At 40.5% G+C, this 18333-nt stretch overlaps 1 protein-coding gene and 1 long non-coding RNA gene across 2 annotated transcripts in view; one reads left to right on the top strand and one right to left on the bottom strand.

The window, feature by feature from the left end:
• The first annotated feature begins 4717 nt into the window (after nucleotides 1–4717).
• LOC150064792 (uncharacterized) overlaps nucleotides 4718–18333 on the top strand; it is a 37850-nt gene continuing 24234 nt past the window's right edge. The window contains exon 1 of the long non-coding RNA XR_016534832.1: nucleotides 4718–5020. This is a non-coding gene — a long non-coding RNA (uncharacterized LOC150064792). The remainder of the gene's footprint in view (nucleotides 5021–18333) is intronic.
• Nucleotides 7352–10222, bottom strand: LOC150064795 (spermatogenesis-associated protein 31D1-like). The gene is made up of 2 exons (XM_090329017.1): nucleotides 7774–10222; nucleotides 7352–7605 (listed from the first exon to the last, which is right to left on the bottom strand). Exons 1-2 carry the CDS (start codon nucleotides 10181–10183, stop codon nucleotides 7352–7354), a joined length of 2664 nt encoding a protein of 887 aa, XP_090185143.1. The 5' UTR covers nucleotides 10184–10222.

The following is an 18333-nucleotide window of genomic DNA, read 5'->3' as shown; positions in this document are numbered from 1 at the left end:
CTCTTTTAGGTGACAATGTCTGAATCAGGGACTATAATGGCTTTTCTTACCCATAATATATGAAGAGCAAAGGAGATTCTGATGAAGTTATTCAAGAGTGAAGGGTTTTTTGTTTGTTTTACAGCCTTGTTCTGAATCTTTGTATTCCTTAAACATTTAGCCTTGTAAAGAATCTGGAAAGAATGATAATAGGAGTAAGCATTATGTCAATAGCAACATTTTACAGGCAGGCAGTTTTTGATGAATGTTCATATACTATCCAGTTTGTATGCAGTGCATATATACCATGTCATTCTTGCTTTCTGATGAAAAATCTGAGACCCAAGAGGTTAATAGTTTTACACAATGAGAAGGAGCTTCATGAAAACTCGAACCCACTCAATTCTTCCAGACAGTATCTCTGATTGTTAGAGCACTGGACATCTTGTTTACTTGTTTCAATTTAAAAAGGTGGTGATGGTCAGGGGCCAGCAATTTGGCCTAGTGGTAGAGTGCTTGCCTAGCATGAATGAAGACCCGGGTTCGATTCCTCCGTACCATATACATAGGAAAAAAGCCAGAAGTGGTGCTGAGGCTCAAGTGGTAGAGCTCTAGCCTTGAGAAAGTCCAAGGACAGTGCTCAGGCCCTGAGCTCAAGCCCAGGACTGGCAAAAAAATAAATAAATAAATAAAAATTAAAAGGTGGTGATCTAGGTTTGTACTTCAGGCTAGCCCTAAACTGTGATCTTCGTGACTCAATGTTAATATTGTAGACATGGGCTATCTCACAAGGATTAGATCTTTTAATTGGTATATTCTGGAGAGTTCTTTCCTTTTTATTTTTTCTTTGTTTTGCCTTTAAAAAATGGCATATGTTAATTGTGTATGTGTGTATAGATTTCATTGTTGCATTGCATATATTTATATTGTATTTCAATTTGTTTCATCAGCTCCTGCCATCATACTTCCTTCACACTTCCCGCTAAGAAATTTCATTCCCAACAGATTTCCTTGTCCAGTTTAAAAAGTGGAGCCAGGTGCTGGGAGTTTGGCCTAGTGGTAGAGTGGTAGACCTGGGTTCTATTCCTCAGTACAACATGCATGGAAAAAAAGCTGGAAGTGCTGCTGAGGCTCAAGTGGTGGAGCTCTAGTCTTGAGAAAGTCCAGGGACAACGCTCAGGCCATGAGCTCAAGCCCGGGACTGGCAAAAAGAAAAAAAAAATGTGTGGTGGCTTACTCCTGTAATCCTAGCTACTCAGGAGGCTGAGATCTAAGGATCTCAGTTCAAAACCAGCAAGGGCACTAAAATCTGGGAGACTCTTATCTCCAATTAAGCACTAGAAAAGTGGCACTGTGGCTCGAGAGGTAGGGTAATAGCCTTGAGCTGAATTGCTCAGAGACATGCCCAAACCCAGAGTTCAAGCCCCATGACAGACCAAAAACAAAAAAAAACATGGAGATTTCATATAACCAGAATTCTCCAACACGTTCTTTTTCGTTCCCTTTAGATAGTGCTTTTAGTGTTTTTAGGAGTTCCGTTACAGGAGGCTAGGGGTGGTCTGGCAAAGTATTACCTCTTATTTCAGGCTCGGTGCTCTGATTTTCCAATAATCATATGCTATCTTATACTATCACAGTAGAGAGTTTAGCCACTGAAGGAAAGGTAGTGTAGCTTTCATGATGAGACATTTCCTTGCCTGTCCTACCAAGTCCATGACCCCAGGGTTTTCCAAGGATTTTTTTTGTTATTGGTGGTCATGGAATTTGAACTCTAAGCCTCCTGAGTAGCTAGTACTATAGTCGTGAGCCACAGTGCCTGACTTAGCTCCTAAATATTTTAAGTGTTCCAAACTACATTCAAATAGTAGTTACCATATTTAGTATAATCTAATTTTTCCTTTCTTTTTTCTTTGTTGCAGTTGTTCTTGTTTTGTGGTGATGGATTTTACTCCGCTCATGATCAAGCCCAGGAATTTGTTTTTTTTTGTGTGTGTGTGCCATCCTGGGCTTTGAACTCAGGGCCTATGTGCTGCTCCTAAACTTTTTTGCTCGAGGTTAGTGCTCTACCACGTGAGTCACAACTCCACTTCTGGTGGGGATTTTTGGGTGGATTATTACAGATGAGAGACTCATGATCTTTCTTGCTGGCTTTGAATGGTGACCTTCAGCTCTCAGCCTCTTCAATAACTACGATTAAAGGCATGGCCCACCAGTGCCCAGCTAAACCCAGGTGTTTTTGCTAGACCAGTGCTATGCCACTAAGCTATACTCAGGCCCTAATCAATAGTAGCAACTAAAACTCTTAAGTCTCCATCTTAAGTGTTGCATTCTTTTATCACCACTTCAGTAGGATCTGTCCTCTGCATCTACTCAGTGATTGACCTTGCCAATTGAATAGGAAAGCCAGTTTATTTACAAGGAGCTTAAAACAGGCAACAGAGGAAGTGGAGTGCATCTTTCATTGTATAAGAAATCTCAGGAAGAGCAAATTTCACCTTTAAAAGTACCTTGGTTTTCTGAATCCTATTCATAAAGGGAAAATGTCGCTGACTGCTGCAATGACACGTCACTTCGGAGACGGACTGGGAATGATCATAGACTCAAATAGCTATAAGCAGAGGTTTTTTCCTGTTTCTGTCTCCTCTCTTCTCTCTCTGTCTTTTTCTCTCCTTTCCCAGAAATCCTCCACTATTTATATCCTGAAGCAGCCAATCACAATAAAGGTCATCTGCGCATGCAGCAAGCATACATGGAAAAATCTAGCGATCACGCTCTATCCACAAACACGGAAGAAACAAATCAACCAATGCAAAGTAATTCCTGGTCAGCAAGCTGCCAGGCACCATCTTATAATCTTACTTTCTCAAGAGGCTGAAAGCCTCCAACAGGGAAAATTACAAAAACGTAAGTTAAACCACACTAAAGAGAAACTGAAATAGGAAAGGCTCATTCTCTCTTGCTATGTTGCTAGACACACTTTAGTCTCTAGAAATGGTTCTGGACTGTCTGAAGTGGCAGTGTGTTGGGAAAGTCCAAATCCCTCAGCCAAGAACAGAATCATAATAACAGCTAAGAATGTAGGTTTCCTGCACCCCAGTGACAAGCCCTGACATTCAGGAAAACCAGTGTATTTGAAGGGAGGTTAAAAAAGGTGGAAAAGAAAGTGGGAAGGCTTCCAGTATCAGTAACAAGATGCTAAAACCATTTCTGCTCAACCTAATTAGCTAATGCTGATGCTAATCAGCAACTGATATAGGCATTTCTTCAAGTCAAGGGGTGATTAAATCATTAGGTAGGGGGACCTAGCATCTTCACCACCTGAAGGGGGTAAAGGAAGTGAATCTATGATCATGTTGTTTCTTGAATGTCAAAACCTCCTGGGAGCTTGGTCTTGTTGGATTCATCCAACACTTAGGATACATCAAGCCAGGACGGACAGCTTCTTGATTGCAGACACAGGGCCTTAACCCTTTCCTTTGCTATGGCCAAAAGTTTCCCCATGATAGATTGTCTCTTGTTGGGTTCTGCTAAACTCTGAGTTTCTCTTTTTGCTGACAAACCCACAGCCTCATTTTCCTACCTACATGTCAGGTTCTCTTCTCCAGGGTCTTCTTGAAAGATGCCATGAACTCAGGTTTCGGGAGATCCACAGTTTATACAGACAACTCTTTCTTAGGACTATTCTCTCTTCTGGAATCAATTCACTGTTTAAAAAGAGGGAAAGCCCCTCTTAATTTCCTGTCCTTTCAGCATGGCTCTTTATTATGCCCTCGATGTCTCTCATCCTGAGTCTTCACTCCTGTATTTTACTGTATCTTTTGTGTCTTAAAATGCTTAGTCTCTTTTTAGCTGGCATGGAACTTACTCGTATAATTCTCAGAATTGTGTAAGAGGTGCTTGGGAGCCCACGGCTTTTGTTCCTGTTCCATGCTTGACCCTTGTATCTTCAAAGTGGGCAAGTGGGCAGATAGTAACTAGGAAACTGTGCGCTCCACACTGGCGATGAACTACCCACAAATCACTCAGGCCTTGAAAAATCGTACCTGAGACAGTGAGTGTGTCAGTGGGAAAGCTTTAGTGCTCCCTACTCTTTTCTTTTTTGCCAGTCCTGGGCTTGAGCTCATGGCCTGAGCACTGTCCTTGGACTTTCTCAAGGCTAGAGCTCTACCACTTGAGCCTCAGCACCACTTCTGGCTTTTTTCTATATGTGGTACCAAGGAATCGAACCCAGGTCTTCATGTATGCTAGTCAAGCAAGTGCTCCCTACACTTACACTGTTTTTCTTGATGCTAATCCTGGAGCTTGAACTCAGAGCCTGGGTCCATCCCTGAGCTTTTGTGCTCAAGACTAGCACTCTCCCCTTGGAACAAAATTTTCCTAATTCTTTACCAGCCATCATTCCACTGGAGTTTATACCCTCTTGATTTTGATTATTTATATTTGGATGAGGATAAGGATCCACTTGGCACCTTTGGTCAAAAGTGCTATCAGTACACACAATGTGGTTTCCAATAAGACATCCAAATGCCAGGAAGACTTCTGAGAGTCCCTGTTCACCCTGCTTCCTAGCATTCACATGTGTGTTATTTCATTTCCTCCTCAGTGCGTCAAAAATTAATGTATTTGCTTACATATTTGGATTTAGATATCTAAACAGTTAGAGAAGGGAAAGGGGATGAGATGTTACTTGCATTTTCAGCAGGCAAACGATTGTGATTTTTGTCTTGCTATCAGCATTTCTGCTTTCCTGGATTTGATGAAACAAGCTGCTGCCACATTGGAGAATTTTACAAGGAAGACAGCAAGGCCTCCAACCAACTCTAGCCATTAGTTAGCAAGAAATTGAGAACCTCAGCTCAATAGGATGGAGGAACTAAATTCTGTCAGCAGCTACCCAGTGAACATTGGAAATGAATCACTTCTCTGGTCAAGCCTTCAGATGAGACACCAGATGGAGTCAACAGCTTGATTACAATCTTGGGAAGAATGTTAATGAGGAAACCCAAATTGACTATTCCTGGACTCCTGATCCACAAAAATTGTGAGTAGTTATTAAATGACTAAATTTATAGTTTCTATAACATGCCCTAAGTGATTATAAACTTTGTACGAAAAACTTCACAGCTGGCAGATAGAGCCCAAAATCTTCAAAGAGGGTAATATAGAATCTGACATCTCTGCACATGATGTCTTTGTGTTGTCTTCACGTTGAGAAGGGCATCCCTGTACTTCTATCATGAAATGGTAGTGTCTTTCTGTAGAAAGTCCTTACTAGCTTCCAGAGGTTAGGTAAGAGGCTGATGGTAGATAGAATGACCAACACAAGGTCATTGTTTTTTATTCTTATTCTATTGCTATAGTTAACTTCCTCTATGTCTCTTTTGTTCTACAATTCTTCAAGGTACCCTGATGTGCAGTGAGACATAATTGTTGAGCTCAAAATATGAACAATGGGAGTTCAAGATAAAGTAACATGATATGAGATGTTTTTTGATGGCTTCTGTGCAGCTTCCACACCACCAATACCTATCCCTCACTCCACATACTTAACACATCACACACAGCACTTACCTGTGTAATATGTGAATCAAGAGTTGTTTTACTTTTGGGCCTCACAAGAGTAGTTGCCTTGCTCTGCTGATTCTCTACCACCTGAGCCACACCTTCAGCCCTTGTAAAATCAAGGGCCAATTATTTTTTTTTGCCAGTCTTGAGCTCAGGGCCTGAGCACTGTCCTTGGACTTTATCACTTGGGCCTTAGCACCATTTCCGGCTTTTTTTTTAATGTATGTGGGACCGAGGAATCGAACCCAGGCCTTTGTGCATGCTGGGCAAGCACTCTACCACTAGGCCAAAGTCCCAGCAAGGGCTAATTACTTTTGAGAGAGGATCTTGCCTTCTACTCAAGTAGGCACATCAACCACAACCTCCTTACTTTAGGCTTCCCATCATTGCTTGGGTCACAGATATATGCCACTGCTTCCAGCTTCCCTCTGTGGAGATGAAGTCTCTAGGACTTTTCTGCTTGGACTGGCCTAAACAATCCTCCTTATTGCTCACAACAAAATAGGTTGAGAAGGCAGGAACATACCACTGTTGCCAGCACGGGTTCTGCCTTGGCTAACCTCAAACCATAATTCCCTAATTTCAGCCTCCCAATAGCAAGGATTACAGGTGTAAACCACTAGTGACAGCTCAAATCTGGTTTTGTTTGTTTTTTAGGAAAGAATGAGTCAATTTCTAGGAAAACATTCTTATACCTGGCCACTTTCACAGTTCCATTCTTTGTACTGTTATAAAAAAAATAGTTGGAATAGGTGACATGAAACCCTTTCTCGCACACTTGTTCTTATGACTGATTTCAGGTTGGGCTAATGTCTAATCAATACCATAATTACAGTTCCAAGACTTCCTGGAGTCAGCAAGGGGAATTTGTGGCTCTATTGTAGAATAACTCATCTTACCTACAATTGTTTGTAGTTTGGAATATTGAGAAGTAGGTAAAAAGATGATCTGAACCACATTCTTGATTTTTGGAAATGTGTGTCTGAACACTTGGAGTTATTTTTCTTTTCATGAAAACTGTGTGTGTGTGTGTGCGCGTGTGCAAGTGGGGGAGGGGTGTGTGTGCACACACTTGCGCTCACGTGAACCCTGAGGCTAGAACTCAAGATCTGTGTATTATTCCTGAGCTATTCTTTTGCTCAAGGCTAGTATTCTACCACTTGAGCCACAGCTCCATTTCCAGCTGTTTTGATTGAAGATAAGAGTCTCATAGAGTTTCCTGGCTTGGGCTGGCTTTGAATCACAATGTTCAGATTTCAGCCTCCTGAGTAGCTAAGATTACCAGTGTGAGCCACCAGTGCCTAGCACAAAAAATTATTTTAGAGGAAATATATCTGAAAATGGTGAAGTTAAAGATGTGGGATAAAGCTGAGAAAGCTATTGTCAGGCTCCTTAAACAGAATTGGCCATCTACTTTAGAAGTGAAATAAGACAAATCTCATTAACAGCTACTGTAATTCCTTCATTTCCCTGTGCATATATCCAGGATCCCCAAACCCTAGTGCAGACGACAGAGAAAGTAATTCTATTAAAAGAAACATTTATTCTTGATTTGCTATTAGAGTGGTTATTCCCATCACAGGATGTGTTATACTGAAGAAATTTTTAAACAGAAATTTGAGTTCCTTTATGAATGTTTTCCTTCTTGTAAATGCTGCAAAAGCACTTCTTTTCAAAGATGAATTAGCCTTCAAGGTGTTCAAAAATATGAGAGCATGTACAAATATCTGGCATGCTTGCTTGCAGGTAAAGCTTGGATAGGACTTTGGCATTTTGGAGGGTGCAGGGAGGAAGAAAGTTTCTGGACTCATAACTGTTCTCTGAAGGCTGTAATCTTTTGAGGAGGTTTGTTATTCTCATAGATCCATCCCACAGTTGAACAGTAACTCGGGCGAGGAGAGATAGCTTCTTGCTGTGAGTCCGAGGTAGAAGGTTGTTCTTTGTTGAGCTTTGTCCAGTCCTGCAATTCTTTCTCCTGACTCATCCCCATGTCCTGAGGTACCTGTCTACATGCCAGTTTCTTCTCCAATAGCTTTCCAAGAGTTTCCATTAGCTCATGGGCTTCAGGAGGCCCACAACTCATAAAGAGAGCTTTATCTTTCTCAGATCTTTCCTCTCCTGTGCTTTTCTTCCTAAAATGAATCCACTGAAAAAATTGCCTTATTTTTTTTCTGAAGTTGCTTTCAGAAGGATTCTCTGCTTTCCTTTCCTGATCATCGTGGCTCTTACTTGTTGCTGTGGATATCTCTAACCCCGAGTCCTCCCTTATAAATTCTTCTTTTTTGGATTCTGGTGAGATCAGTCTTCTCTCAGGTAGTGTGTAACATTTGCCCTGGAACTTGGCATGCTTACCAGTGTCCCATTGCTCTGTATTGCGCCTTATGCCATCCAGGTAAGTATGCAGTTCCTGGAAAGCTTCCACTTCCCCACTGGAGATACTGTTGTCATAAGACAACGATGATTCAGAAGTAAGGCTGCCTGAAGGAAAGGACATGTCACTGGAAGAAGACTCATCCTGGTTATGTGACCCAGTATTCAACTTAAACTTTAGTGTAGGATCTTTCAGAATTGATAGGCTTACTGGGTCATATTCAGTGGTCAAGGTAGTTTCCACTTTACTTAAATGTGTATTTGTCATTTGTGTACTTCCCAACTGGTTGGGTTTTGTAAAATGTTCTAGATTCTCATGCACCATATTTTGTTTTTGAAGCACTCCTCTTCTGTGGTGAGAATTCCCATCCTCTGATGTATGCATAACTCCATTTTGTCTCCTACACTTTGGGCTGTATCTGTTGGCTAATACAGTTTTTTTCTCATTAACTCTGTCTATATCGGATGTTGGAAAATGTTCTGAGATTTCCCCCATGCTTTTGTCCTGAAGCATTTTTTCTGTGTGGCTAAAACTTACCCTTTCATCTCTTGGATTAGGCCCAGCCACATCTTGCTTTGTGAACTGCCCTGGACTGTATCTACTTTCTAATTCACTTTTATTCAGATTCACTTTTTCTACGGTATTGTGTGTACAGAGCAAAAAAGTCTGATCTACAAGCTCATGCTCAATACTAGAAGGTAATCGTGTCAGGAGCCCATGTCCTTTCTGATCTACATGTAAGTTGGCAGAGAGAGAATGACGCAAGATAGGGATTGAATTTGTTGTCCCTACCACATCTTCTTGAAAAGATGTAGCACTGCGTGCAAGGTGCCTGGAGGTTGAGAGGAAGTCAAATTGGGGAAGGGGCCATGTTTTTGCTTCTCTCAACATGTAGAATTTAATAGATTCAAGAACCTTGAGGGGAAGGCCCCACCTCTGACTCATCTGAAACCTTATAATATGGGCTTCTAGCATCTGTTGTGTTTTTTGATCAAGAAAGGGAAGTTCCAGTGTAGTAACAGAGCAGAAGCTTCTACTTAATAGTGGTAGCAAATTTGTTTTTTCCATATGTGTATGAGAACTCCCAGAATGAGGTACCATATTGTCACCAACCAGCCACGAACGACACACCATCAAAGGAATCTGACCTACACTGATCTGCCAAAATTTTCTGATCACGTGCAGCCTAAGAATGCTTCTTATTTGAAGCTCATTCAAATTACTCATTGGGAGCCTTAGTGATGTATTACCTGAACTATTCCTTGAATTATACACCCATTTATTTTGTCTCTCAGGTGCAGCTGTTGGACAGTTCAACACATAGTATTCTGAATCCATTGGTAAATTATTTAATGGGTATTTCCCTAAGATGTGTCCAAGATTCTGTGCTGTATCCCTTCTCAGCTGCGAGCTTGTAGCAACACTCTCATAGAAAGTTCCCAGTTGACTCACTTGACTCTTCCTTTGGTCATTGCAAATATGGCCGTGACACTCAAAGGGTTGCAAGGAAACAGGATTGCAATTGTGGTGAGCTATCTGTGTTGAATTGCATTGTGGTTCCATTAGTACCAAAGACCCTGGGCTGAGATAGGCCTGGAAGCACCAGGGTGGGATTAGCCTATTTGGCACATGGAGCTGCAGGTTCTGGGGTTCACAAAAATGGCCAGAAAAGGCAGACACTGGGACATAGGATTGTGGGGTTTGCCTCACAAATTTTACATTGGAAGCTAGAGGGCAAATAGATTCTTGACGATTTTGGACCTCAGGAACTGAACCCCATGAACTATCTTGATGTTTCTGTACCATGTGACAGTCCAGGTATTGATTTCCATTTAAGGTGACAGGGTTATTCCTGTTCTGTGGACTGTGGGAAGGATTTCCACAGGGTGGAGAATACAGTGGTATCGTGAGAAGAGGAGGGTTCGCACAGGTATGGAAATGGGTCCGTGTAAAAGGTAGAGTCTGAGATTGTGTCATGGGTTGGGTATGCACATTGGCCAGAGGAAGAGGGATGGATTGAGGAAGTGGTGGTGGTCGTCTGCCCTGCATTTGGGCTACAGGATCTTTACAAATTTCATTGAATAAGATAAGATGAGGTTCTATTGAGCCACCTTCCCTAGACACCAAGAACGTAGCCACTATTGACTCACTGTGCAGAGATGGAAGACCCCAGAAAAGTTGACTGTCTTTCTGCTCTAAATTCTTCCCCATGGTCTTCATATATAGGAGCTGCTGATGAATTCCTAAATGCTCTGTTTTGCCTTTCATGTCCCAGTCAGTTTGGGGGGCTATGGTATCCTGCTCACCAACAAGGGAATGCATAGAGTACCATGAAGATGTCAATTGCTTTTCTGACCACTTTTGTTCAAAAACTGGTCTATCATCCTCCTTTCCTGCCTTTTCCAAAGTTTCAAAAATCGTTTTCTTCTTCTCTTGTCTCTTTAAAAGTTCCTGTATATTAAGGTCAAGAAAGGGAATATGTCTGTTCTCCACATGTGATGCATTAGTGTCTCTCCAGAAATAGGAATCCGGAGGATGGAAGGAAACATTTTCTTGCTGAAAATCACAGTGTGGCAATCTTGGGAGAAATGTGTTCTTGTTATGAGCCTGCCACCAAGAGAATTGAGAAATCTCCATGTTTTAATACTCTTTGCCTTTGATCGTTGGGACATAAAGAGGACATCAGCAGGACTACCTACCAGAAACAAAATGGCCTGTGGTTAGAGAATAGAATCTGTTCTCTTGAGTGTGATGTGTTGAAGGATGAAGATGCATGCAGTTAGCGAGGGAAACTTGGGATGAAGGAGAGGGCTAAGCTTTTGTGGTAGAGAGTTTGTTACCCAGTTGTGAGGATGAAAGAAATTCAACCGAACAGGAACGTGATCTGGTTAAGTGAGAGGATGGAAGGGCAAGTCGAGAAAGCTCAGGCAGAGAAGCTGGCATTAGGTCTGGAGGAGGGATTTCTGAGTAAGCAGAGTGCAGAGGAGGTGATGACTGAGTCACAGGAGTATGTGAAGAGCTGTGGGAGCCAAAGGCAACAAAGAGGGCACATAATTTAGGAATGCCTGTGAAAGCAAATGACTGGCCCCAGCAGTTGTTTTTATTACATACCTTATGAATGGGATTGGCATGGTGTTGAAAGGTGGTATTTCTACACTGGCCTGGAGGGCTGAAAGAGAGAAAACACAAAGCTGTAGCCAAATGGAAGACATGGGAGCCTAGCAGAGTAAAGCCTGAGACCTTTACTTTCTCCCATGTTCATTGTCTCTCAGTTTTCTATAATCTCTCTCCAGGAGCTTCCTTTTCCTAGACAAGTAGCACTGATAACCCTAGTATAACAGAACATATAAAATAAAGGGCATAGAAAAAAAAAGACCAATCACTTTTTCAGAACATAAAGAAGCTTCTTGCTGCTCTTCTTTTTTCCATGTATTTTTATTGTAATTAATTGAAGGGTTACATTATATTCACCAGATAGAAGGTGCATTACTTAATAAACATTGGTACCCTTTCTCATGTCTTGGTCTACTTCTGTATGGCAATTTCTCTGACCTAGACAACCAGGAGACTGATATTCATAATGAAAGTAGAGACATACAGGAGTCCATTTATGGGAATCCCATGTGATATTTAAATCAGAAAGCACCAAGAATCAGGGACAAGATAACTACAATTTTTTGTTTTGGTGTTTTTTTTTTGTGCTTGCTAGGCAGGAGCTCTATCACCTGAGTCATACCCATAGCCTTGGCTTTGTTTTATTTTTTGTTTGTTTGTTAAAATAGGGTTTTTTGTTTGGGCCTATGGTGGCCTAGTCAGTGATTATTGAATTTGTATTTCCCACACAGCTGGGATGACAGAAGAGTGCCACCACATTTATCTCTATTTTTTTTTGAGATGGGATGTAAGTTTTGCCTAAGTAGTTGGCTTGACAGGCAGCTGCACTTGGTGAGGTTATGAGGAAAGTTCACATACTTATGTGGCTTCATTTATAAAGTACTGTGATACTCAGAATCACCACAGGAGGTTACCGCAGAGATGAGTCTGAGCATCCCAAAATAAAGCATGGAACACAGAAGTTGTGACTCCAAAGCAACCACTAAACTTTCCTTGCCAGGCTATGTGTTCCTCACTTGACCAGCACCCACTCTTCAGGCTCATCACTGCTTCATGCCTGTGGCTGGGCAGAATACAGACCGAGAAGTGTTGAGTTTGACTGCCCTTCCTCCTTACTTCTCCTCTACAGGCTTTATTTTCTGAAAGACACTGCTTAAAACTGATGTCTTCAGCTGAGCACTAGTGGCTTATGCATGTTATCTTAGCTACTCAGAAACTGAAATCTGAGGATTGTGGTTCAAAGCCATCTCAGTGATCCTCTTCTTACCTTCAATGAAAGAAAACCGGAAGTGGTGCTGTGGCTCAATTTGGTAACAAAAAAGCTCAGGAACAGCACTCAAACCCTAAGGAAGTTCAAGCCTCACAACTGACAAAAAAAAACCCAAATATTCATATCCTCAGAGATGATCAACCTAGGATCTCATCGAAAGACAGGCAAGTCACCTTTGAGGTGCTAGGTCAAACAAGTGGCACCTTACCTTAACATTTCCTACCTTTCTTTTCTTGGTTCTTCCCTGATGCTAAGAAGAAAAGAAACATAAAGAAGCTACTCTTAGGAAATATAGATATCCATTATCTAAAAATAATATTATTCCCAATTTTAAATAATAGTTTATTCCTTTCTTGATTAATTTTATAAGATGATCAGATTTTTCAATTTATTTTTTTTGAGAATCTAAAAGAAGGACTTGAGTTCATACTTGAAGTTTAGTCAGAAGTCTCTCCTCTCTAGATTTGCCCAACATGGAGGAAGGCTTGGTGAAAATGCTTGACATTAAGTGAAACATAGGATCAAGTGGTACAAAGAGTCCATTCCCCTTTAGAACACTTGTAATCTGTAACTAAGATAAGTCAGAATCATGGAACTGGTGCTTGGAATCCCGCATACCCAGATTAGTTGGCTGTGAACTGCAAATGTAAACATTATCCCTACCTGAATCTCTAGCCTTGCCTGATCTATTGCTCTAGAAGAATGATCTCCTGGTCTCTCCTAGCCTTCTTATCTCTGATATCTCTCTGGGCCAATCAAAAGTTATCTAGCAATGTGAGAAGGTGAATAGGAAGCTAAAGAATCATCCTGTGAGAAAAGAGTCAATTATGGCATTAAGGAGCTTTGGAAAACTGAATAAGCTAAAAAAAATTTTTTTAGTGCTATCAGAGAATGGAGCTCCCAAGTAAAACCACCTCCCACCTCTTCACAGAAAGCATAATCAAGGCAAAATCCAATGGAATCGTAAACTGGAAAGAACATTTAAGTGGACAATTTGATGAATTGCCAAAGAATGTTTGTGAACTATCATTAGAGTGAGGCTGCTCCATAGGTTTTAATCTTACACAGTTTCCTACATTTTATTTCGTGCAAGATTCCCTGTCAGGCTCTCACAGTGAAGATCCATGGGAAAACCTTCATATTTCCATCAGGAAGAGAGAAAAGGAACCATTTTCAAACAGACCCCAATTATTCTCTTTAACAGGAGCCTTCTTAGTAGAAGACATCAACACTAGGTGCTATGTCATATGGGAGAAGGAAAGTTGCCTATCTCCAGCCTCTTCTACCCACCCTGTGTTACCGTAAGATTCAGAAAAACAAACCTAAAGTCATGAATGAACCCCACAGCCCAGGGACTCATACCTACTAGAAATAGGAGATTTAAACCCAACATGAGCTGTGTCATGAATGCTCTACTTAAGGAAGTAACCTTATGAAAAACTAAAGCACCAGAGACAAAACCTGGGTACTAGAAGAAATTTGAAACTCTGATGGTTATAACTATAGAAAACATTAAACACAGCCCAGTTCCTAGGAACTTAACATAAATTCTACCACTAGTAGTTCCTATTAGTGAACATCATTAATGGCTTTCAAAAAATCAAAACAACAACAGAAAACTCACAAAGTGCCCAAGGCTATTTCCTGGGATCCTACAAAATAGAATGATCACATGTTTTATCACTGAAACCAAGACCTCTCTGGGAGTGAAAAAGAACATTGCTAGGTGCCAGTGTCTTACAGCCATAATCCTAACTTACTCAGGATGCTGAGATCTGAGGTTTTTGGTTTGAAGGCAGCTACAGGTGGAAAATCAATGAGACTCTTATATCCAATTAACCATCAAAAAAGCTCAAATGGTAGAGTGCAAGCCTTGAGCAACAAAGCTAAGGGACAGACAGTTCCCAAGCCCCAAGTTCAAGCCTTAGTACCGTATCATTTTGAGCCACAGTGCCATTTAAAATATTCTTGTGATTAATTGGAGATAAACATCTCACAGACTTTCCTGCCTAGACTTTGAACAGTGATCCTCTGATCTTAGCCTTCTGAGTAGCTAGGACTATAGGTGTGAGTCACTAGTGCCTGGCAGGAATTATTTTAAAAACATTGAATACATATAAATAGAGAGTAAGACTGTAAGAGTAGTCACCACGGTATGGGAAAAGGAAATGGGAAGATAAATAGGAAAGAATACTCAGCATCATGTTATATACCCTAAAAATACACAGTTAGAACTTCTAGAAAAAGGGATCCAAATAAAATTAAACAAAATTCCTGTTTAAGATAACGTAAAGGAGAAAAAAAGGGAAAATAAAAAGGAAGATTGGGTATAATGAATATTAAAGTTGAAGATATGAGATAATACTCTTAACATATAAATCCTATAGATATTTGCCATGAAATATTGCCATGAATCAAAAGAAAACAGGCTGAGTGTGGTGGCTCATGCCTGTAATCCTAGCTACTCAGGAGGCTCAGATCTGAGGACCAAGATTCAAAGCCAGTCCAGGCACAAAAGACCTAAGACTCTTTTCTCCAGTTAACCTCTTGACAATGGGAAGTGGGGCTTGGATCAAGGGTAGGGTGGTAAGCCTTGAGCTGAAGAGCTCAGGGACAGCACCCAGGCCCAGTTCAAGCCCCATGACCCACAAAGAAAAAAAGGAAAGGAAACAGAAATAGTATTAATTTCAAGCAAAGCATAGGAAAAGTTACCAGTGATAAAAGAAGTATCAAATAATAATGAAGGGTTCAATTTTCCAACAACATAAGGAAAACATTGTGTATATATCTAATAACAGGTTGTCAAAATGTATGACAAACTGTTAGAAATAGGAAAGGAAATAGATGAACCTACTGATACTGTTAACAGCTTCAACAAACTTTATAACAGAAATTGAAGCTTGGTTGTGCTGCAAATCATCAGGACATAGTCTGAAACAACACATTCAATCACTTGGATATCATTAATATTATCAAATAATCTCCCCAAGCTGAACAGAATACATAATCATTTCCCCATGCTCAAGTGGTACATCCTCCAGGATATAACACATTTTGGGAAATAAGCTATGCCTTAATAAATAAAAAAGAACAGTAGCCATATGAAATATGCTTTTAGGCCAAAAGCTGTTAAAATAGAAATCAGTAGAGGAAAGGTAGTTAGAAAAATCCCAAAATGTTCTGAGATTAAACAAAGCATTAACTCATTGATCAAATTTTTTGAGAGGTTTAAAATATGTAAAAGTAAATAAAATGAAAATGCAACTTAGAAAAATGTGTTGGATGCGGCAAAGGTAGTGTTTAAAGGGAAGTTTATCACATTAAATCCATGTATTACACTCGGAGCAGCTCTAGTTTTATTACCTGTTTGATAGCTCTCTGTTTCTAGGCTATTGGGAAATACAAATTCCTCTTCTGTTAGCACAGAGAGAGAAGGAGAAACCCAGACAGGAAGTCGGAGATAGGAATACTCAAGAAGTCAAGTTGAAGTTCAGTTATGCTGTGGTATGGCTTCGAGGTCAAAGAAGAAGATCCACATCAGAATCCAGGCACTGAGTACACATTCTAAATTACACACCGTTCCACGCCACATCACAGAGCCTGAGCAGAAAGCAAAGATTCTTAAGGCTGGTGGTGGAGAAAACAACATAAGGGAATTGAACCTACAGCTTCCCTCCATCACCCAGATATGCTAATCTGTTCATCCCTCTTGTGTCCTATAGATGCCTTCACTACACCCTTTCAATAGAGTGTGTTTACCTCAATATTTTAATCATTCTACCTACTACCTAGATATTATAAGAGATCCTTTTATTGCATTGTGATCTCCCTTTGGATAACATGTAATCTTTGAAAGCTTTGCATGCTCAGGGACTTACAAGTTCTATTCTGCTCTTACCTACAGCTCCTCAAATACACAATGCTTTTTACCTGCACAAAAACAGAAACCTTGAACACAAAACCCCTTGAGATTTCTCAAGAGGTTCAGTGATAATGCTAAAAGCCTGTAGAGAGCACAGTACTTTACACCAATGAACAGAATCCAAAAAAGCATAAAAGGGAGACGACACAACAAACATTTTCAACATGTTTTCAATCATTCTTTCTCTCTCCAACCCTGCTTCCTCCTCATTCTGCCTTCCCTCTCCCATAGACCCCTCTCAACCGTTCTTAGTTTTGCATCAGTTGTACAGAGCAATTGTACATGTCCAAAGCCCACACAACCAGATCCATCCTGATGTGAGGGGTAGGCTTCACCTTAGCATCATGGGTCTTCTAATTAGGCTGATTGAACTTCATTTGGCAAGGCCCTTTGCTTTAAACCACATTTATGGTTACTTTATGAGCTTTTTCCTCCATCTACTTTGTAACTTTTCACCAAAATTTCCATTGGTTCATATAGAGAGAGAGATGTTATTTTGGTGGCTATTGTATAGTATATCTATTATCCTTTCATATTATTTGTTCACTTAACCCTTAAAACTCTTAAAACTTATGTATTTACAGCCAGGCTCTGATAGTTCAAACCTGCAATCCTCACTATATGGGATACTGAGGACCAGAGGATTGCAGTTCAAAGCTAGCTAGAGCAGAATCCCAAGTTAGAAGGGACGCTGAGATTGGGAGGACTGCAGTGGCAGGACAGCACAGTCAGGAAAATCCATGAGGTTCTTCCTCCATGGCGGAAACTGGACCGTGGCACATTCCTGTGATCCACGATGGAGGCAGATTGTGGCTCAGATGCATACCTAGACAGGAACAAAACCAAACCAAACGAAACAGTGAAAAACAGAGTTGTAAGCAGTATTGCACCTGAGGCCTCCAAATTCCAGCTCCAGTACCACCAAAAATAGATCTTTTAGCTTCAGAAGTTTATAAACTGGTTAAGCCCTGTGTTGTTCCCTCATAGTATTGTTTAGCCATCAGGTTTGATGAATCCACCTTCACCCCAGACACCCAATCCTTGCTTTTTCTTACAATGAAAGCTTACCAGAAATACTAGACTGTTCTTTGTCCTGTCCTGCATGCGTAGCTTCTCCATTGTCTTGTCAAGCCGACTTCCTCCCATCTGCCTTCCCTTGACTAGAGGAGGTCTGTTCAGAAATACCTCTTATATAGCCTTGCATTCCTGGTGTTGCTTTGTTGTTGTTTGTAACAAGCAAACTCACAAACACAAAAATATCCTTTAATATATGACCAGGAGAAACCTCATCACAAAAGTGAACGTATCTGATTTTGTTACCTGGTATAGTATGTATATATGTTTGTTTGTTTATTTCAAATAAGGAAGGGAAGGAGGAAACAAGATGATTGGGAGGGAGTGGGGGGGAGGGAAACAGGGCCAAAATATGAAAAGGGGTATCCATGTGTGAGAAGTAATGCACCTACTACCTGACGAATTACAACTGTAATCCCTCTATACATTACCCCAACAATAAAATTTAAAAAAAACGAAAAGTAAACCTGGGGGAGGGGTCATAAAACGGAAACAATAGGTATATTCCTCAAAAGAGATCAGGTCATAAAAAAGTACTATTCCAGATTAAAAGAGACTGATGTCACACAGCTAAACACAATAGGAAATTACAGACTGCCCTTGTAATGGAGATGTTAAAAAAATAAAAAGAAAAGAAAAGAGGAAACAGCTGGGTGCAGTAACTCATGCCTATAATCCCAGCTACTCCAGGAGGCTGAGATCTGAGCATCATGATTGCAAGCCAGATGGGCAGAGAAGCCTCCATAAGACTCTTATTCTCCAATTAACCTCTTATCTCTAAAAAACAGAAGTGGCACTGTGACTCAAGTGGTAGAGCACTTGCCTTGAACACAAAGAGGCTCACAGATAGCACCCAGTCCCTGAGTTCAAGCCCCACAACTGGAAAAGAAAAGAAAAGCACAAATACATACTACATATACAATAAGGATGAATGATTTAAAATTTTATAACTACTTAAAGATAATAAAAATTGTAACTGTGTTAATGTTACTGAAAGATAATCAAGTATTAAGTGTTAAATTTAGTATTATTTTAATA

The sequence above is a fragment of the Megascapheus bottae genome, chromosome 3 (assembly GCF_031878675.1).
Source record: "Megascapheus bottae isolate mThoBot1 chromosome 3, mThoBot2.hap1, whole genome shotgun sequence".
In the NCBI taxonomy this organism is placed as follows: Eukaryota; Metazoa; Chordata; class Mammalia; order Rodentia; family Geomyidae; genus Megascapheus; species Megascapheus bottae.
This window is presented reverse-complemented; position numbering and strand designations above follow the sequence as displayed.

What these genes read in the sequence shown, in the direction of transcription:
- LOC150064795 (XM_090329017.1), bottom strand. Translation starts at nt 10,183, where the DNA reads ATGAAAGGCAAAACAGAGCATTTAGGAATTCATCAGCAGCTCCTATAT. An exon ending in AGAGATATCCACAGCAACAA is followed by an intron (nt 7,606 to 7,773) that starts GTAAGAGCCACG and finishes GGCCTCCTGAAG; the next exon opens with CCCATGAGCTAATGGAAACT.